This window comes from Silene latifolia, chromosome Y (genome assembly GCF_048544455.1).
Source record: "Silene latifolia isolate original U9 population chromosome Y, ASM4854445v1, whole genome shotgun sequence".
Taxonomy (NCBI): Eukaryota; Viridiplantae; Streptophyta; class Magnoliopsida; order Caryophyllales; family Caryophyllaceae; genus Silene; species Silene latifolia.
The window spans coordinates 135342652-135363292 of NC_133538.1; the positions used below are offsets into that span (position 1 = coordinate 135342652).

Below are 20641 nucleotides of genomic sequence, written 5' to 3' on the forward strand. Positions count from 1 at the left end.
ACACATGCTCGTAACATATCCTCAAGTATCTAGTTTGTTCTCTCAGTTTGACCATCAGTAGTAGGGTGAAAAACAGTGCTCATCTTGAGCTTGGTACCCAAAGCTTTCTGTAATTTTCCCCAAAATATAGAAACAAACCTAGCATCTCTATCCGATACAATGTCGTCTGGGACACCATGGAGACGTAGTACATGATGTATATAAACATCAACAAGTTGATTCTTTTTCCATGTATCCTTCATCGGTATAAAGTGAGAACTCTTAGTTAGTCTATCTATAATAACCCAAATCATATTATTACCTTTCTGCGACCTTGGTAAACCAGCTATAAAATCCATAGAGATCGAACTCCACTTCCACTCAGGAACTTCTAAAGGTTGTAGCTTCCCTTGAGGTCGCTTATGCTCACTCTTCACCTTTTGACATATCAAACAACGAGCCACAAAATCTGCAATTTGCTTTTTCATCCCAGACCACCAAAATACTACTTTCAAATCCTCATACATCTTATCACCCCTTGGGTGAATAGAATACGGAGTTGCTTGCGCCTCCGTCAAAATCCTTTCCTTAATCTCCTTGTCATTGGGCACACACACTCTAGTTTGAAATTTAATTAATCCACTCTCGTCTCGCTTGAATAACGCAGGCTCATTCACAAGCTTGTCCTGCAAAAAATTATCTCCCACCTACAAATCTCTAATATCACTCATCAAATCATTCTTAATAGACATCACATTAGACGGAGCTCCTGGTTTTGCCATTTGGATCGCAAAGTTCACAAACTCTTCCCGCAGCTTATCACGATGCATCACTAACTGTATCGCATGGAGGGACTTTCTACTTAAGGCATCCGCCACCACGTTGGCTTTCCCTTCATGGTACTGAATTTCAATCTCATAGTCTTTAATCAACTCCAGCCACCTTCTTTGTCTCATATTAAGCTCCTTTTGTGTGAATATATATTTCAAACTTTTATGGTCAGAGAAAACCTTAAAGGGTACACCGAACAAGTACTGTCTCCATATTTTTAGTGCAAAGACTACAACCGCCAATTCTAAATCATGAGTAGGATAATTTTATTCATAAGGTTTCAACTGCCTAGAAGCATAGGCAATCACTTTTCTATTCTGCATTAGAACGCAACCTAACCCATTCTTAGAGGCATTCGTATATACTTCATATTCCTCATTACCATCTGGTAAGGCTAGCACTAGAGCAGTAGTTAACTTTTCCTTAAGAATTTGAAAGGCTTCCTCACACTTATCATCCCATTGAAACTTTGTTGCTTTCTTCATTAGTGTAGTCATAGGTCTAGCTATTTTAGAAAAGTCTTTCACAAATCTCCTGTAATAACCAGCTAAACCCAAAAAGCTACGAATTTCGGTCACAGATTTTGGTCTAGGCCACTCCTTCACAGCCTTAATTTTAGCAGGATCTCTTTGAAACTCCATCTTTAGATATGATATGACCCAAAAAGGCTACTTGATCGAGCCAAAACTCACACTTAGAAAATTTAGCATATAACTGTTTTTCCCTTAAGATGCTCAAAATAATACGTAAATGCTCCTCATGTTCCTCCTCATTCTTGGAGTAAATTAAAATGTCATCAATGAATACCACGACAAATTTATCTAGATAAGGCCTAAAAGTTCTGTTCATGAGATCCATAAAGACGACAGGTGCATTAGTTAACCCAAAGGGCATCACGGTAAACTCATAGTGCCCGTATCTAGTGGAAAACGCAGTTTTAGGTACATCTTCAGGAGCTATCTTCAATTGATGGTAACCAGATCGGAGATCAATTTTAGAGAAGACAGAAGCACCTTTTAGCTGATCAAATAAATCATCAATCCTAGGTAAGGGATACCTATTCTTAATGGTAACTTGATTCAATTCCCTATAGTCAATGCATAACCTTAAGGTTCCATCTTTCTTTTTCACAAATAACACAGGAGCACCCCAAGGCGAAACACTAGGCCTAATATACCCTTTTTCCATAAACTCATCTAATTGTTTCTCAAGTTCTTTCATTTCTAAGGGCGCCATCCTATATGGTGATTTTGCAATTGGACCTGTTCCAGGCACCAAGTCTATCTTAAATTCAACTTCCCTATCTAGGGGCATTCCGGGTATGTCCTCGGGAAAAACATCAACAAACTCACTCACCACATGTACATCACTTAAGTCAGGATATTCGACCCTTAAGTCTCTTATATGACACAGTATTAGTTCTGTAACACCCCCTCATACCAAGGTACCTTACCAGGAATACCCAAGCATGAAAGGCTGTTACCATCTCGGTTGCCCGAGGTTAGTATATATCAAAAGCGTCCGTCCTAAACACATTTATTAGAGGTACTGTAAAGTATTAATGTTTACAACAATCCAATTCCAAACCAAAACCAATAAAGTGAATACAACTGAGGACAACTACAAAATCATAGCTAAACTCGTGACTGTGACACTACAACGGGTGATGATGACTTCCCCATGACCGCCCAAGCTCACCAAATGCAATACCTGTCAAGTCTGCTCACCATCCCCGAATGGATCACCGCAGGTTTTACAAAACAACAACAACGGGGTCAGTACCATTCAATCAATGTAAGACAAACAAACAATGTAACCGATTGATTATCCTCCATAGTAACCGACTACACACCGAAGTGTGTAGCCCCGCCGATTACCCATCGCAACGGGTAATCCACTCCGCGGGTGGGTGACCGCAGCCCATCCCCACCAAGTCCACTCATCAACGAGCGACTAACAATCCCTGTCCCTTAATGTGCACATCCCCTCCCGTGACGGGTTCCACGGAGGGCGAACTAGGGTGTGAAGCCACTCCCGCAAGTGACTCCACCATAATCACACAACACCACAACATCACAGCTGTCACAACACCACAACCGTCACAACACAACCACATCACCACCGTCATCACAACACCCATACTCCGATGATCACAGAGATAGCAACAATTACAACACAAGCACGTTTTAAATCAATTAACGAGAATCGAGTAGGAAACCCTACCTTTTTCGCAATACGCTTACGCTGCAATCAACCATACAAATGCATAACAATTACCACATCGTCACCTACAACAACAATCATATAATTCTAATCACTAACTGCAAAACCCCATTCCCCCCAATTCAAAGAATAAAGACAAACCCTAGAATGAATCATCAACAACATAGGGATAAAGACTTACCGGCGAAAGAATGAAAGATTGAACGCAAGGACTACGACGATTGCCCACACAGTGGAGGATTAGGGAGTGATTAGAGAAATCGTAAAATGTTTAGGGTTGTAAATGACGTTTAGAAACTGACTTTCAATATTAAATAACCCTAAACACTCCCGCATCAACCGCTGAAATATTACTCGCCAGACCGGATACTCGGTCGAGTAAAGTGTATACTCGGCCAAGTATCCTCTACTCGGTCGAGTATTCACTATACTCGGCCGAGTATTCCTCGGCAGAACCCAAACAGACTACACTCTTGACACTACTCGGCCGAGTAGGCTCTACTCGGTCGAGTACTTAGCTTACAAAAATCCGTAGTATTACAGTCTTCCTCCCTTAAAAAGAACTTCGTCCCCGAAGTTTCAACCCAACCTATAAAACATGGACACTTAACACTAACTCCACCAACCACTCTTCCTTCCACAACATGGCTCATGATATCGTCTCAACTATAGCATAGGCTCCCAATACTGACTCCATAACATTACCAAATAACCACAATATAATGTTGCCAACCTTGTCCCACTTCCATAACACTCAATAGCACTCAATCCACAAAAGAAGATCAACCATCAAAACGGAATGTTACATTCTACCATCCTTAAAACGAACTTCGTCCTCGAAGTTTACTCAAACACATAAACATCATCTTCCAACTGACAAAACTATCGGACTCATACTCATCATCATTCAACTGTCAACACTATTGAAATATTCTCTCATTCCTAAACATCGAACTACGTTACTACAAGCACGGTCATGACCTTTAATAAAATAAAAACAAATATTCGTCCTTTATGATACACCAACACTCTACTTCCAATTATACTACCATATGCACAACCATCAAAATCTCTTTTATCGCATCCTACTCCTCTTAAGATAAATGTTACGTCCTCGTAACTCACTAATGCTAAATCCTAGCTATATTTCCTCATTATCCCCATCACCACCGCAAGTCAAAGATAACCACTTATAATCTGAACAGTCGCCATGCATATATCTTAGGCTCTCTTCCTTAAACAACTCTCATCCTTCAATTCACTCGTCACACCCCCTAACCTATTCCTCAAAATCTTTAACTTAACCCAAGACTTCAACTCTTCCAGATTACCGCAACATGACACACCTTTCTATATAAACTATATAAAACTCATATCACCAAAAGCATAACTCACACTCCACACTTGTTACGTACACTCACACTAGATCCTCTAGTTCTTTTCTTTCATTACCGCAAAACTCATACATAACTTAACATGACACAATTCCCAAAATCCTGCACTCACTATCTCAACAAAAGATTATGAACCACCTGCCGCTTCTAGATCATTACAATACATATTCCACGAATCACTTGTCATGACTATGACTACCGATGCCTCATCTTAAAACAAGATCAAAATTACCGTAACAACATCGCACAACTGCGTCCCATCAACAGAATATCACTATACCATGACAACAACGAAAACCTATACAACTCTCTTTCATATCATACTCTACCCTCATTCCCAAACTGAAACTGGTAAGAAACATCAACAAACAAAACAACAGTCTACATGTTCAACCAAAACTCAAAAGGAACAGCAGCAAACAAAACAACAATCTATGTTTAACTGGTATGCACTTTCGAAAACTCGTATCATAATCATCTCACCTACTCCACCACAACCAACCGGTGGCGGCATCGCAATACCGCCACCAACAGCCGCACCGTAGTGCGAAAATGTCCGCATCACAACATGAAGTACCATGCCCGGATCACCACTCGAGGCACAACAACCACATCGATAAACATCACAATCACATATAATTCCCATAAACACTGACTCAGTATGACATTTCGAACAAGAAAACTCATTCAAAACCGTTTTACTAGATTATAACACAACATATTATACGGGAGAAACTGACAAGAATCTCATGAACATCATCCTTACCATTTCACGGAATAAACATGTATCATCAATACACATACATTTTCACTATCCATGCCAGATCAATCAAATTATTACCTTTTGAACCTCATTCCATTAGTATACCGTACCAAACATAAATTACAAAACATTCATATAACAACTTTATAACTATCACACCATACCACTTATTGTGAGGTCAGAACCTCACACAAACGTTTACACATATCATAGACCCGTAATCAAATCCAACTAGTCAATCCTGATCACGTAAGTTACCCCCCGATAAAGGTTACCTCTCCCTTGAGTTTAACTCGTATGCCCCTCATAACACATTCTCCCATTCGCTTATCCATCACCCCATGCCAAATGTAACCATACCATTAATACTCAACTACTAACAACCGCCTCATATAACCACATCTTATGCTCTCTCACAACTATACATATCAACCTGGTCTCTACAAAATCAACCTCTTTAGAATTGCTACCTTTCTAATAATATACCATCACCCTTAACCACTAGTCACAAACAATAACACTACCATTGTCCGGACATCAACCTCTTACATTCATTTCTAAACATCACGATTTCATTCCTAACTTTGGTTAACATCACTAATAATGAACATCAAATCCATCAACAAAATTACCTCAACGTTCTTCCCAATACTATTCTTAATTGTATTATTACCCGATTCACCACCAAAATTTCATATCGTGCAAATTCTTTACCCAACTTTTACTTTACTTAATTCCTCGAAACTCCTGACTAATCATGTTGTTCTGAAACTCCTATATAACCATTAACTCAAATCCTCATGCTAGTATCATACATCTCGACGATTCCTTACTTTATATCACATAACTCCGGTGAACATTTTCTTAGTTTTACTCCCCTCATTCTTTTCTTTTTACACTCGACAAAAGCAATTAACCACTCAACTCCTTATTACTTCTTACCTAACTCTTTAATGCTCCGGTTACCTTCTCATCACTCCAAAACTCACATCTCATTATTTCATATCGATATCATCTAACTCTTTCTTACCATAAATATTCTCTTATTATGCTATCACTCACCCTTGTCACCAATCCATCCATAGAATCAACGTTTATTTGTTCAAACAATTGCATCTCTTTTTTTACATCTCTAGAAATCAAAATTCATTTTATACCGTTAATTGCCCAAGGAAATCACACGTTAGTTTCACCTCTTGATAACACCAATTCCCAAATTCGACCACTATCTACCCATCGCGGCATAACTCGATCTCACTATACACCATTTGTTTTCATCCCTCTATAACGGCCTTTTCCCACATATATCCTTAACCAACACAATCCTAACTGTCTCCCTCCATAAATCCTTACACATACCACTACATCACTATTCATATCCCTCATCTCAATCTTTTTTTTCTCATGTTTCTTTACACCCACATCACCCTTGCTCATATATACTTACTTTTATATTACTCAACACACGACTATATCACTCACCATATCTCACAAAACATGCTCTTTGCCTCAATTAGCTCACATTCTTCCTTTTTCTTTTTCCACTATCTCTCACATGTCTTCTTTAACCAACACATGTCCCTCATGTAGGCATTCTCCCTATCATAGCATTTGGTAACTTACGTATCAAGACCGTCTCACATATAAAAGAATGCGTTAAGACTCAAAACATACATGTGTAGATACCCTACGACTCAAAACAATGTAAAAACATAGCCACCGGCTCAAAAAAAAAAGTAAGAACATAGCCACCGACTTAAAGTGGCCGCCAATGAGGTACTCGGTCGAGTACATAACATACTAGGTCGAGTACAAGGTACTCGGTCGAGTAACTATATTACTCGGTCGAGTTTTCGACTCGGAAGCAAACTCAATTGTCGCAGAAGGATTACTCGGTCGAGTATTGGGAATACTCTCACGAGTAGACCTTACTCGGTCGAGTATGAGACTACTCGGCGAGTTCGGGACTCAGACGCTAAACAAGATTATCACGGAGAGATTACTCGCCGAATATGGAATACTCGGTCGAGTATAAAAGATACTCGGCCGAGTAGGGACTACTCGGTCGAGTATCGGCGCAGTTCTCAGCACCGTCCAGTTTTCGTAAAACAGTCATATCTCACTCGTTACTTGGTCATTTTGGGCGTGTGACCTATCGTTAGAATCGTAAGAAGACAAGCTATCACCTCAACTTAGAATTACAGCAATATCATTTCTAGAACTCGACTTATGACAGTTTTAAGACAACCCTTCCGTAATCGTTCTTTATACAAATCAAGTTTCCTAAGCCAAAACAACTTGAACATACATAAGGCAATAATAACAATTCAATACTTCTAAAAACCAGTACATAGTTGAACATTTATCATACTCACATTAAAATTAAACACGACATTTACATATATAGACGCATGACCTTAATCACACGTTTCTACCAACAATCAAGCATTAAAATCATCATGTTCATATGTACATGTACCACTACCATACTTCATGCTCAACATTGTATTAAACAGATAACTTGATCACATTCTTCATACTCAATATCAATCAAATACAGATTCACAATTCACCTTTCATATTTTACCATGCTCCAACACTTAACATGCCAACATATTCATGCTCAAAGTTTAACATCAACAATCCTCGATACATCTTTCAACAACTATCACATCCCACTTCTTTCATCATTTCATCCAACCATGCACAAGATTCAAACTATAGATATCAAATACACATGACTCAAACATACGACAGTTTCCCCCCATGTGACCGGCTTGAGATCGTAAAGGCCTTAATGCGACTTCGGGACGTCTCCCAAGTCTTTGCGGTAGCTCCAAACAACTCTCCCCGGGTTCATTTTATTTAGACTCCCTAAGTTCATTGGGTTCATTAGTTTTAGATGCCAGAATCTTCGGCTCTGATACCACTTTGTAACACCCCCTCATACCAAGGTACCTTACCAGGACTACCCAAGCATGAAAGGCTGTTACCATCTCGGTTGCCCGAGGTTAGTATATATCAAAAGCGTCCGTCCTAAACACATTTATTAGAAGTACTGTAAAGTATTAATGTTTACAACAATCCAATTCCAAACCAAAACCAATAAAGTGAATACAACTGAGGACAACTACAAAATCATAGCTAAACTCGTGACCGTGTCACTACAACTGGTGATGACGACTTCCCCATGACCGCCCAAGCTCACCAAATGCAATACCTGTCAAGTCTGCTCACCATCCCCGAATGGATCACCGCAGGTTTTAAAAAACAACAACAATGGGGTCAGTACCATTCAATCAATGTAAGACAAACAAACAATGTAACCGACTGATTATCCTCCATAGTAACCGACTACACACCGAAGTGTGTAGCACTGCCAGATTACCCATCGCAACAGGTAATCCACTCCGCCAGTGGGTGACCGCAGCCCATCCCCACCAAGTCCAGCTCATCAACGAGCGACTAACAATCCCTGTACCTTAATGTGCACATCCCCTCCCGTGACGGGTTCCACGGAGGGCGAACTAGGGTGTGAAGCCACTCCCGCAAGTGACTCCACCACAATCACACAACACCACAACATCACAGCTGTCACAACACCACAACCGTCACAACACAACCACATCACCACCGTCATCACAACACCCATACTCCGATGATCAGCAGATAGCAACAATTACAACACAAGCACAGTTTTAAATCAATTAACAGTAACTGAGTAGGGAAACCCTACCTTTTTCGCAATACGCTTACGCTGCAATCAACCATACAAATGCATAACAATTACCACATCGTCACCTACAACAACAATCATATAATTCTAATCACTAACTGCAAAACCCCATTTCCCCCAATTCAAAGAATAAAGACAAACCCTAGAATGAATCATCAACAACATAGGGATACAGACTTACAGGCGAAAGAATGAAAGATTGAACGCAAGGAATACGACGATTGCCCACACAGTGGAGGATTAGAGAGTGATTAGAGAAATCGTAAAATGTTTAGGGTTGTAAATGACGTTTAGAAACTGACTTTCAATATTAAATAACCCTAAACACTCCCGCATCAACCGCTGAAATATTACTCGCCAAACCGGATACTCGGTCGAGTAAAGTGTATACTCGGCCGAGTATCCTCTACTCGGTCGAGTATTCACTATACTCGGCCGAGTATTCCTCGGCAGAACCCAAACAGACTACACTCTTGACACTACTCGGCCGAGTAGGCTCTACTCGGTCGAGTACTTAACTTATAAAAATCCGTAGTATTACAAGTTTAGCTCCCCTAGATATATGTTTCTTCAGCTTCATAGCAGAAATAAGCTTCACTCTAGGACCCTTAACACGACCTTTATAGGATACTCTCACATTTTTAGGCCCTCTTAAAGAAACTTTGCTCTGCCAACAATCAATATTAGCCCTATGAGCTCCCAACCAGTCCATCCCCAATATGACATCAAAATAGGGTAACGGAAATTCTATTAGGTCTGCCCTAAAATCATGACTACCAATGAGCACATATATACTCTTATACACTTTTCCACAATTAACTAAGTCTCCGGATGGCACAACAAAATCATAATTTACGATCTCACTAGGCTCTAATTTGAGTTTTTCCACAAACCTAGTTGAAATAAAGGAATGCGATGCACCACAATCAAACAGGACATGAGCTAAAACAGAGTTCACGGAAAAGTTACCCGAAACAATGTCTGCGTTTTCAGCTTCTTTTCTATTCATGACATAGAGCTTTCCAGTGGTTTTCTTGTTACCTTGAGCCACATTCACTTGTCTTGTCCTGGGTTTACTAGCCGATGAATTAGCTTGAGTCGAGATGAGGTTCTTAAAATTGTTAATGACGACGAGAACCAAAGATAGTTGTTGTAGTTGTTGCTCTTTGCTTGACCCTGGAATCGATTACTTTGGGTTACACTTGCACTAACAGATTGCGCTACACGCGGTTTACCAGCCTTTTTGTTTCTACATTCAAACTCCCGATGTCCCGGATTTCCACACCAGTAGCATGACACCATTTTTCCTTCACAATCGACCCCTGGGTAGTCACCATTGCACGCTTTACAGTAATAATGTCGGGTAGAGTCCCGACTCGTTACCTGACCCTTACTCTGCCACTTACTAGATGTTTCCTTATTTTCAGCCCCTCTAAAAGATCGTGACTTGTTACGAAGGTTACTATTATGACTGAAGTTACCTCTTTTAGTTGGAGTGTCAGATTGACTCCCCTGAAACTCCTTCCTTTTGGTACCTACACTTCCCATTTCAGCCTCTATTTTCTGATTACTCCTCTCAATGTTAACAGCCCTTGCATAAATTTCTTTCAAAGTAGTAAAGGTTTCACCAGCGAACCTACCCTTAATCTTCCAGCTCAACTTATCCTCAAGTCTAGCTGCTTTAGTACGCTCCGTAGGCACCAACTCCTTAGCAAAGCGACTAAGTTCCACAAATTTGGTATAAAATTCATTCACAGACATTTCATCAGTTTGCTTCAAATCCCCAAAATCAGCAAGTTTTTGACTTTTTACATGATCGGGAAAATACTCATATTCAAGCATCTCCTTAAGGTCATCCCAATCCTTCTCATAAAGCGTGAGTACCCCCTCAGCATTCCTCCTCCTAACGGGTTTCATAAAATCTCCCTTTATTGTTTCCCACCAAATGTCAGCATCTTCCTTCAAATAATACACAGCTATTCTAGCCTGAAACTCCACGGGACACCCCACAGCCAAGAAAATTTTCTCCATCTCTCTAATCCAGTTATCTAGCTCATTTGGGTCTCCTTTTCCGGTAAAAGATGGTGGTCTTTTCTTTTGCACCGCCTCAGACATAGCGGTAACAGTAGGTGCAGCATCCTGTTCATCCTCAGCCCTTTCATTCATACTTTCTACCCTTTCACTTATACTCCTACTAACTGCTGTCATTTGTTGCACAACTTGGAGAATAGCACCATTTTGGGCAACCATTTGTGCCATTAAGCCAGCCATATCAACATTATTGTTCTCAGGTTCTCTTCGAGGAGGCATTGTCAACTATATAAATAAACATGATATTTGTAAGCTGAAGTATGCAAATCTCATGGTGAACATTAACCGAAACTGAATCAAAGTAAACCCATCTCCTTAAAATTATCAAGTGCGACGAATGCATTAGTTATCCAAGAGGCTCAAAATAAATTAGCAATGAGTATTAAGGCGGTTCTAAGGCAATTCTAGGTTTAACAATTAAACATTCATATGCAATGCACCCATCCTACCCCACACTTTTCTTTTCTTTTTTCTTTTTTTTTTAAAACACGAAAAGTTTTTTTTTTTTATAAAATTGTTTTAAATTCTGTAAAACTTATTTTCTTTTCGGAAAACCTTTTTGCTCTGATACCAACTGTAACAGCCCTAAATTCTCACGACCAAAAACGATAAACTAAAGATGGAAAATTCACGACTGTCACTCCACACTTAGCTGATAATGCCAAGTGCTAGGTAAATAGAGGGTAAGCTTTTAAAATCAAAATACATGTCTCAAAACTTTATCAAAATAAATAATAAGCTATAAGTCGCAGCGGAAGACTAAAAGGCTTACAAAATCCAAAATAATAGTAAAATCTCAAATCCAATAAACTTATAAGAATATGTAAATAAATTAAGACGAAGCGCTTTATTCAAAATCCTTCCTCTCTCGTACTATTCCCATATCTAATATGCACCAATGCCAGCACCTCAAGTGTACCTATCAACTCTACCCCAAATATAAACAGGTACAAATATAAACAGGTACAAGTTCCAGTGGGGGAACGACCCAAACATAAGGACGTCAGCAAAGCTGAGTTTTAAGAAAAATAAGGAGAAATGACAAATGCATAGAACAATATTATAAAATTTACAGGGCTCCAAAAATCAAAGTAAGAGAGAACTATATTCCAAAACCAACATTATCATAAATCCAATAACAATTATTAAACCGTTAAAAATCCAAAACTTTCACCGCCTGTGTGCCAAGGTCCTACCCTTGACACAGTCTAGAGGTATCACCTGTGGTTGGTCAGACTTATAAGAATACGCATCTCTCACATTTGGGCAGTCAGTAGGATGAGGCTGCCAAAGGAGAAAGTCTAAACCCCTAGCGAGTGGGGGCCGGTCAAACCCCACCCAAATGGAACTCGGGCCAAGAGTTCAGTTTTTGGGACGTAATCCCAGGGACGTCTCAGACTCACCTTAAAACCTGCTAGACCAACAGAACTCCCAGAGTCTGCTACATAATCACCAAGACGACTTGCACCAAATAATTTCCAACTGGTGACCCATGGTCACATAGAACAATATTTAAAAATTCATAAAAGCTAATATAAATTCATCGTTGCCAAAAGTATATAAAAACTCTTTAAATGTTAAACTGAACATGCTCTTAATTTTAAAAAGGGTAAAAGTCCTTACCTCTCAAGACGGTCAATCCAAGCTAGCTTAACCCAAAAACTCTTTTACTTCGAAACCACAAGCTACAAGTATACAGTTTAACCGATTACTATATTATCCAATATTTAAGGTAAAGTGAGACATACTAATGGACCTAGTACAAACTTGCTCAAAAGGCTTGCAGACTTAACAACTTATCCCAAAATCATTATGTACATCATCTTGATAAGCCAACTCGAAATCAGTATACTACCAAACTCAGCTTTTACACTTATATAATTGTCACAAGGAAATATTTACGCCACTCACTTATTTATCAAAATCAAAAGCTTCAACAACAGGACACCATAAAAGGAAGCATAACTTTCAAAACCATCATCAGTATAATAACAAATGCTAGCTCTAACTCTCATACTCAAATTGTGACCCACGACAGAGAGTATAAAATTATAAAACACCACCACTAATTGTTAATTCCAGCATTTAGACTCGTCTCATTGTCCCTGACAATTAACCATTAAAATTTGATTGCCCTTTTCTCCACTATCTAAGTTATCAACTCCCTGTCTAATTTGATGCGTAGGGCGGTTGTGGCGGGCTCACTTCATGGGCTGCGGGTGGCGGCACAGGCCCCGGTTATCTCGCATTTATTATTTGCCGATGATAGCATTTTCTTCGTAAAGGCGAGTGAGGAGGAGGCAGCCGAGGTAATGAATATTCTTGGGCGTTATGAGTTGGCTTCGGGGCAGAAGGTCAATTTGGATAAGACGCCTGTGTCGTTTAGCCGCGGGGTGTCGGAGGAGAAGAAGAATCGCATTGCTGGAAGATTGGGTGTTCATGTTGTGGAGGAGAAGGAACGGTACCTTGGTTTACCAACTGTTGTGGGACGGTCGAAGAAGCCAATCACGGATATTGTACGCAATAAGCTCTATAAACGTTTGTAAGGATGGCGTGGGAAAATATTGTCTAGGGCGGGTAAGGAGGTTCTTATAAAGGCGGTTGCCAATTCACTCCCTACCTATGTGATGAGTGTGTTTAAACTCCCTGCTTCTTTTTGTGATGAACTTAGAGCGATTGTGTCGAGGTTTTGGTGGGGCCAAGAGGAGGGTAAGAAGAAGAAAATCTCATGGGTGTCGTGGAAACGTATGTGTACTCCGAAATGCATGGGGGGTATGGGTTTTAGGGACTTCGATGCTTCGAATCAGACTCTTTTGGGTAAGCAAGCTTGGCGTTTGTTGATAGAACCGGGGTGCTTGTGGGCTCGTATTATGCATGGTAAGTATTATGGGGAGGGTGACTTTTTAGCTGCGGGGTGTGGTAATAACCCGAGCTATACTTGGCGTGGGATTTTAGGAGCTCGGGATATGGTGCTTCGAGGCTTGCGACGGTGTATTAGAAATGGGCTAGGAACTATGGTGTGGCGGGATGCATGGATAGGGGGTACTCAGAGTGGAAAGGTGTTATCACCGCGGGTTGAAGGAAGGGAGGAGATGAGGGTGGCGGAGCTGATGACGGGTGATGGGAGTTCTTGGGACATGGAAAAATTGGAGGAGTGTTTGTTGCCTTTTGAACAGGAGCGAGTTTCTAATATCCGGTTGGGTCGTCAGGGGTACGAGGACTCGTGGTATTGGAGCTTGGAATGGGATGGCGAATACACTGTTCGGTCAGCATATAAGCTGCTTGTAGGGGAGGATGTTGAGACTATGGAGACTTCGAATTGAGAGAAGAGCAAATGGTTATGGAATAATTTGTGGAAGGTCTAAGTGTGGCCCCGGATCAAGCTTTTATTTTGGCAATTGTGCAACGACGCTCTGGCTACAAAGGTAAATTTACATAATCGAGTCGGTCATGATGATGTCTTGTGTCCGTTGTGTCAGTGTCTTGTCGAGTCGGGTCTTCATTTGTTTCGGGATTGTGGGGTAACAAGGAGTGTGTGGGAGGAGGTTGAGTTGTTGGGGAAAGAGGAAGGGGGAGCTAGCTTGGTGCGAGATTGGGTGGAGGGGTGTTGGCGTGACTTGGGGAAGAGGGAGTACGGGTTAATGATGGTAGCTTGCTGGGCGATATGGGAGGCGAGAAACAGGGTCGTCTTTGAGGGAGGTCGGGTTGAGGTGGCTGAGGTGGTGAAATGAATACAGCGGGTTATGGAGGAGATGGAAGGGGAGACGATGGTACGGGCTATGAGGGATGGCGGGCAGCAGTTATCTGATGGGATGCCGGGGGTTGGGTGGAAAGCTCCTGACACGGGATGGGTAAAGCTAAATGTTGACGCGGGGGTGAAGGATGGCGTGGGTGTGGGCATTGGAGTTGTTTGCCGAGACAGTGGGGGGAAGGTGCTTTGGGGCATGGCGCATAGTCGGAAGGAAGTTTGGGAGGTACATGTGGTGGAAGCAGCTGCAATTTTTGAAGGACTCGAGCTCGCGGTGGAGAAGGGTCATGACCGTATCGTGGTGGAAAGTGACTGCTCGCAAGTGATTGAAGCTTTGAGGCAACGCAAGACGGGTCGTAGCTTGTTTTCTTTTATTATTGGCGATATTTTACGTTTGTGTAATTCTTTCATTTCTGTTTCTTGGTCTTTTACGAGTAGGCGGAACAATATGGTGGCTCATGAGTTAGCACATGTAGCGCCGGTTGGGTCTGGTAGAATTGTTTGGGTCGAAAACCTACCTGAGCTTGTTGATCGGCTTATTTCTTCGAATTAATGCATGTACCCAGTTGGGTTTCAAAAAAAAAAAAGTTATCAACTCCCTGCATACTCACAAACATGAAGACTAGCACTTCTGCGTATACCACAACCACTAACACATATCTGCCCACTTTCCCATTATTATCCTTACCCCAACATCTATACAAATCCACACATTTATACGTATCAATAGTGACGATTGACGACACATACTGCTACTAAACATTAAGCAGAGCCCAACATCAGTCCCGACTTATTTCTCACAATTACTCCCCATATAAATTAATCACAATATCATCTTAATTTAGCAAAGTATAGGCAAAATAAATATAAATACTTTTTAAACAGAATAAATTGAACAGAATGAATTGGGCGGAAACTCATGATTAAATATAGTATGACAGAGGGGAGAGGAGGACGATAAAAGTCGTGGTCGGAGCTTCGCGAATCTGCCGGTGAACCACACAGTAACGAGAGAAAGAGAACAGAAAGGATGAAATAGGATTTGGAGCTTGTAAAAAGGGGGAAGACAAAATAAGAAAAAGTTGTGGTATTGGATAGAAAAAAACGGGTATGCTGTTTTAGTAGAAGAAATCTTTTATTTTTATTAATATGTAAAATTGGGTCAAATCCCGTGCCAAGTCCAAGTCGGTGCATAGAAAATATCCGACCCTTGAATTAATCCCAAATCAATTTCTTTTACGAAAAGTCTAAAATGATTTTGTTCTCCCCATATTAATAATAACAAAACATAAGTTTTTCTTTAATAGTTTACGAGTTCAAATCTCATAATGAATAATGTACAAGTAACCCTTTATAAATAACTCCGAAAAATAACGGGGTGTTACACCGTCCCTCCCGCGGTTGTTCCCACATTGGGTTTTCCGCGTCACCAAATCTTACGTGTCAATTTACATTACGCATTTTATTTCTCTATTTACTTATCAACATACGAATAATCATACGATCAACCAACGAGTAAGACCGCATTGACCCTAATCAACTAATTCGGTAAAAAATACCTAAACAGTTTGGCGCCCACCGTGGGGCATTGTGGTCGTCAATCGTTGATCCTCTAGATACACAATGGATAAGCAAGCATCGGACACCGTGTCAGGGAGCAGACAACCATCGCCACCACCGCCCTCTACTCAAAATACAACATCAACAGTGGCTACACAGGCTCCCGGACACACCTCAAGAATCATACCTACAGCCAAAACCTCTCTACCTCCTAGGACTCCTGCTGCCGCGCCCAAGCCGGATCGGATAAGGGAGCAAACAAGTTCGGGCCTCACCCGGCCACCTAGTCCCACACAAATCTTACTCACCGGCGTAGAAAATCTTCAAAAAGCCATGGAAAACATGAGAGAAGACCAGAAGAAAGCTGAAGCGGAAGCAAGAAAGAGGGACAGAGAGCTCTGGGCACAGATAGACATCCTGAAATAGCAGTCTGCCACCCCAGCGAGCAGGGCAGACGTGGGAAGGTCTCCACTAGTAGATCTGACGCAGGGGGCATCAGGCAGCTGGAATCCACTTCGGCGATACCCAACGAATCGATAACAGATTGGATCTGTGCACAATACCATCGATGGAAGAATAACCCCACAAGGGCTGGGATACCTCACGCCGGGTAACTAGCCTGCGGCCAGCTGTGTGGAAGCACGAGCAGGTGGCTTCCCCGTCCCGCCACCCCCACCACGATCGATCGACACCGGAGCGGATCCGAGTCAAACCAACAAATGAATCGGGCAAGCAGGAACGGTCGTTACAACAACTCCCGTAGCAAACTGGAACACATCGTAACCTTCAAGAGCTCGATCGGGAGGCAAGATATTGAACCAAAGAAAGATACCAAATCGCGAAGATTTGGATTTAAAACTTAAAAGAAATACTAAGCAGGGTCCCAGGGTTGCCACCCCTACTCGAGAAAGCAGCACTAGACAGCTATGCTGACTCACCATTCGTGGACACCATATCCATCATAGCCATGCCAAAGGGATTCACAAATCCAAATATGTCCCTTTTCGACGGCACAACAGATCCCTTTGATCATATAAGCCAGTACAAGCAGAAGATGATGACAGTAACAGCTATAGGGCAAGTCAAGGAGGCTTGCATGTGCAAAGGATTTGGGTCCACCCTAACAGGACCGACACTTTGATGGTTTGTGAGCCTGCCCAACAAGTCGATATCTACATTTTCTGAATTGGTGAACGCATTTACTCAACAGTTCGCAAGCAGCAGAAAACCACGTAAACACGGGAGACCCGACGGGGATCGTCGAAGGGGTAGGAGAGACCATTGGAGAGTACAATACTAGATTCAACAATGAGAAGGTAGCAGTACGAGAGTGTGATGTCTCAACAGCAAGAGAACCATTCAGAAGAGGCCTCCACCACGACTCCGACCTATACAAGCAGCTAACTATGCATCCCTGCCATAGTTTCGAGGCAGTGTAGGAGAAGGAAGCTGCCGCAATCAGATTGGAGGAAGATATCCTAGCCAGAGCCAGCTTACTAAGCACGCCAAGTATTTCTAGTACCTCAGCCGTGGAGAAATCGGGAAGAAAGCAAACCACCAGCAAGAAGGATGAGAGGTACAAGCCATATGGAAGGGGAGTCAACAAAATCGAGGAAAATCAGCAACTCCCTACTCTGGCAGAATATGGATTCACTACAGATATAGAAGGAATCTTGAAGGCCCTCAGGGAGATGGGAGATGGAGTCAGGTGGCCCAACCCACCAGTGGGAGAGCAAGCATGGAGAAAGGATAGCAAGAAGAAGTGTGAGTTCCACCGTGATATTGGGCACAACACTGAGGATTGCTACACATTACGAAGAGAGATCAAGCGCCTGTATGAGCAAGGAAAGCTGAGCCACCTATTACCACGTGAGGGCAAGCAGTAGGATAAGGTAGGCTTTGCCAAGCCTGCAAACCCACCCACATGCACCAAAATCATAAACGTGATAACAGGCGGCTCAGACTTAAGCGGGCTGACATACTCAGCAGCCAAGAGACGTGCCACCGAGACCAAAGGAGACAGGCCAGCCAATTCTTGCAGAATTTCTCACAGCGACCTGCCAGCGGTCAGCTTTGACGAAGGAGATACATACGACGAACGAGAACATCATGACGCACTTATTATCACCTTATCAATGGCCAATTGCACAGTTAAGAAGGTCTTGGTAGATACAGGAAGCTCTGTCAACCTAATCATGCTGAAATCCATAGAAAACATGGGATTCAGCCAGAAGGATTTGCAGAAGAAGACCATTCCGCTAGTAGGCTTCAGTGGGGAAACAGCCAACTCATTGGGCGAGATAGTCATCCCAACCTATGTGGAAGGAGTCAACAAGCAAGTCAGATACCTGGTTATAGACGGCTCCTCCACCTACAACGTCATCTTGGGAAGACCATGGCTGCACCAGATGAAAGCAGTCCCCTCAACATATCACCAGTGCATAAAGTTCCCCACGCCATGGGGAGTAAAAACAATAAGAGGAGATCAGGAGGAAGCTAGAGGCTACTATAAGAAGGCACTTAAGTGCACTGTCAGCCCTCCCGCATAGCAATTACAGAAACAGCCTGTCCAGGTCGAATACATCGAACCCCCAGCAGAAGAGCTGGATCAAATCAACCTGGACAAGTTGCACCCAGAAAGAACTGTGCTCATTGGAGCAGGATGCATAGGAAGCTTGAGACAGCAAATAGTCAAGTTCTTACAGGATAACATGGATTGTTTTGCATGGTCACACGATGACATGATAGGGATAGATCCGTCCATCATAACGCATAAGCTTAGTGTGGGCCCAAAGTGTAAACCCATCCAGCAGAGAAGAAGAAAGTTTGCAGCGGAAAGAAACAAGGTGATCAACCAAGAGGTAGATAGTCTGCTAGCAGCAAAGAAAATAAGAGAAGTAAAATATCCAGAATGGCTGTTTAACGTAGTGGTGGTGCCTAAGAAGAATGGGAAGTGAAGAGTATGTGTGGACTTCACCGACCTCAACAAGGCATGTCCTAAAGATCCCTTCCCGCTACCTCATATCGATGCCATGGTAGATGCGACAGCTGGACACGAGATGTTAACATTCCTGGACGCATGGAGTGGATACAATCATATTAGGATGGATCCTGCAGATCAAGAGAAGACGGCATTCATGTCCGAAAGAGGAATATATTGCTACAACGTCATGTCATTCGGCTTAAAGAACGCAGGCTCCACGTATCAAAGGCTGGTTAACCGCATGTTCAAAGAGCAGATAGGAAGAACTATGGAGGTATATATTGATGACATGGTGGTGAAATCAGAAAAAGCCAAAAATCACATGCGGCACCTGGCATAAACATTCAGCACCCTCAGGGAATACAAAATGAAGCTAAATCCATCTAAATGCACCTTCGGAGTATCTTCTGGCAAATTCTTAGGCCATATTGTAACCCAGAGAGGGATAGAGGCCAGCATCGAGCAGATCAAAGTTGTCTTACAACTAGATTCGTCCGAGAAGCCCAAAGATGTTCAAAGACTAGTTGGAAAGGTAGGAGCCCCGAACAGGTTCATTTCAAGATCTTCAGATAAATGCAAGCTATTTTATGACGTACTAAGAAAAAGCCAGAAGTTTGAATGGACCGCGGATCACGAGCAAACCTTCAGAGAGCTGAAACACTACCTCAGCAACCCGCCGCTGCTGTCGAAGCCGAAGCCAGGAGAACCACTATTCCTATACCTGGCCGTCACAGAGGTGGCAGTGAGTGTTGTCCTGGTCAGAGAGAAAGAAAAGGAGCAGAAGCCAGTATACTACGCGAGCAAGTCTCTGCTACCGGCAGAGACTAGGTACACATCTCTTGAAAATTTAGTACTAGCATTGGTAGTAGCATCTCGCAAACTGCGCCCCTATTTTGAGTCCCACGTCATACATGTCGTGACCAACTACCCGCTAAAATATATCATGAGGAAGCCTGAACTATCAGGCAGAATGTCAAAATGGTCTGTACACCTCAGTGGGTACGATATCCAGTATGACCCCAGAACAGCAATCAAATCGCAAGCACTGGCCGACTTCGGAAATCCTCAACTTAGAGGGGAACAAGGAGGCAGAGGTTTGGCGGATGCACATTGACGAAGCCTCCAACCAAAGGGGGGCAGGTGTGGGGCTAATTTTGCGATCACCACAGGGAGACCTGATAGCACAAGCAGTAAGATGTGAATTCAAGGCAACCAACAATAAAACAGAATACGAGGCCTTGATATTGGGAATGAAGCTAGCTCTGGAATTAGGAGTTAAGCACCTGCACATATTTAGTGACTCTCTACTAATAGTTAACCACGTGAATGATGA

At 42.2% G+C, this 20641-nt stretch overlaps 2 protein-coding genes across 2 annotated transcripts; one reads left to right on the forward strand and one right to left on the reverse strand.

Moving 5' to 3' along the window:
- Positions 1-29: 29 nt before the first annotated feature.
- LOC141628989 (uncharacterized) lies at positions 30-11236 on the reverse strand. The gene is made up of 6 exons (XM_074442068.1): positions 10162-11236; positions 9468-10102; positions 1503-2136; positions 1145-1315; positions 759-1054; positions 30-665 (listed from the first exon to the last, which is right to left on the reverse strand). Exons 1-6 carry the CDS (start codon positions 11234-11236, stop codon positions 30-32), a joined length of 3447 nt encoding a protein of 1148 aa, XP_074298169.1.
- Positions 11237-14784: 3548 nt separating this feature from the next.
- Positions 14785-15318, forward strand: LOC141628990 (uncharacterized). The gene has a single exon (XM_074442069.1). It carries the CDS (start codon positions 14785-14787, stop codon positions 15316-15318), a length of 534 nt encoding a protein of 177 aa, XP_074298170.1.
- The last annotated feature ends 5323 nt before the right edge of the window (positions 15319-20641 follow it).

What these genes read in the sequence shown, in the direction of transcription:
- LOC141628989 (XM_074442068.1), bottom strand. Translation starts at nt 11,236, where the DNA reads ATGCCTCCTCGAAGAGAACCTGAGAACAATAATGTTGATATGGCTGGC. An exon ending in ATGTAGAAACAAAAAGGCTG is followed by an intron (nt 10,103 to 10,161) that starts GTAAACCGCGTG and finishes AATCGATTCCAG; the next exon opens with GGTCAAGCAAAGAGCAACAA. An exon ending in ATATGCTAAATTTTCTAAGT is followed by an intron (nt 1,316 to 1,502) that starts GTGAGTTTTGGC and finishes TTTCTAAAATAG; the next exon opens with CTAGACCTATGACTACACTA.
- LOC141628990 (XM_074442069.1), top strand. Translation starts at nt 14,785, where the DNA reads ATGGTACGGGCTATGAGGGATGGCGGGCAGCAGTTATCTGATGGGATG.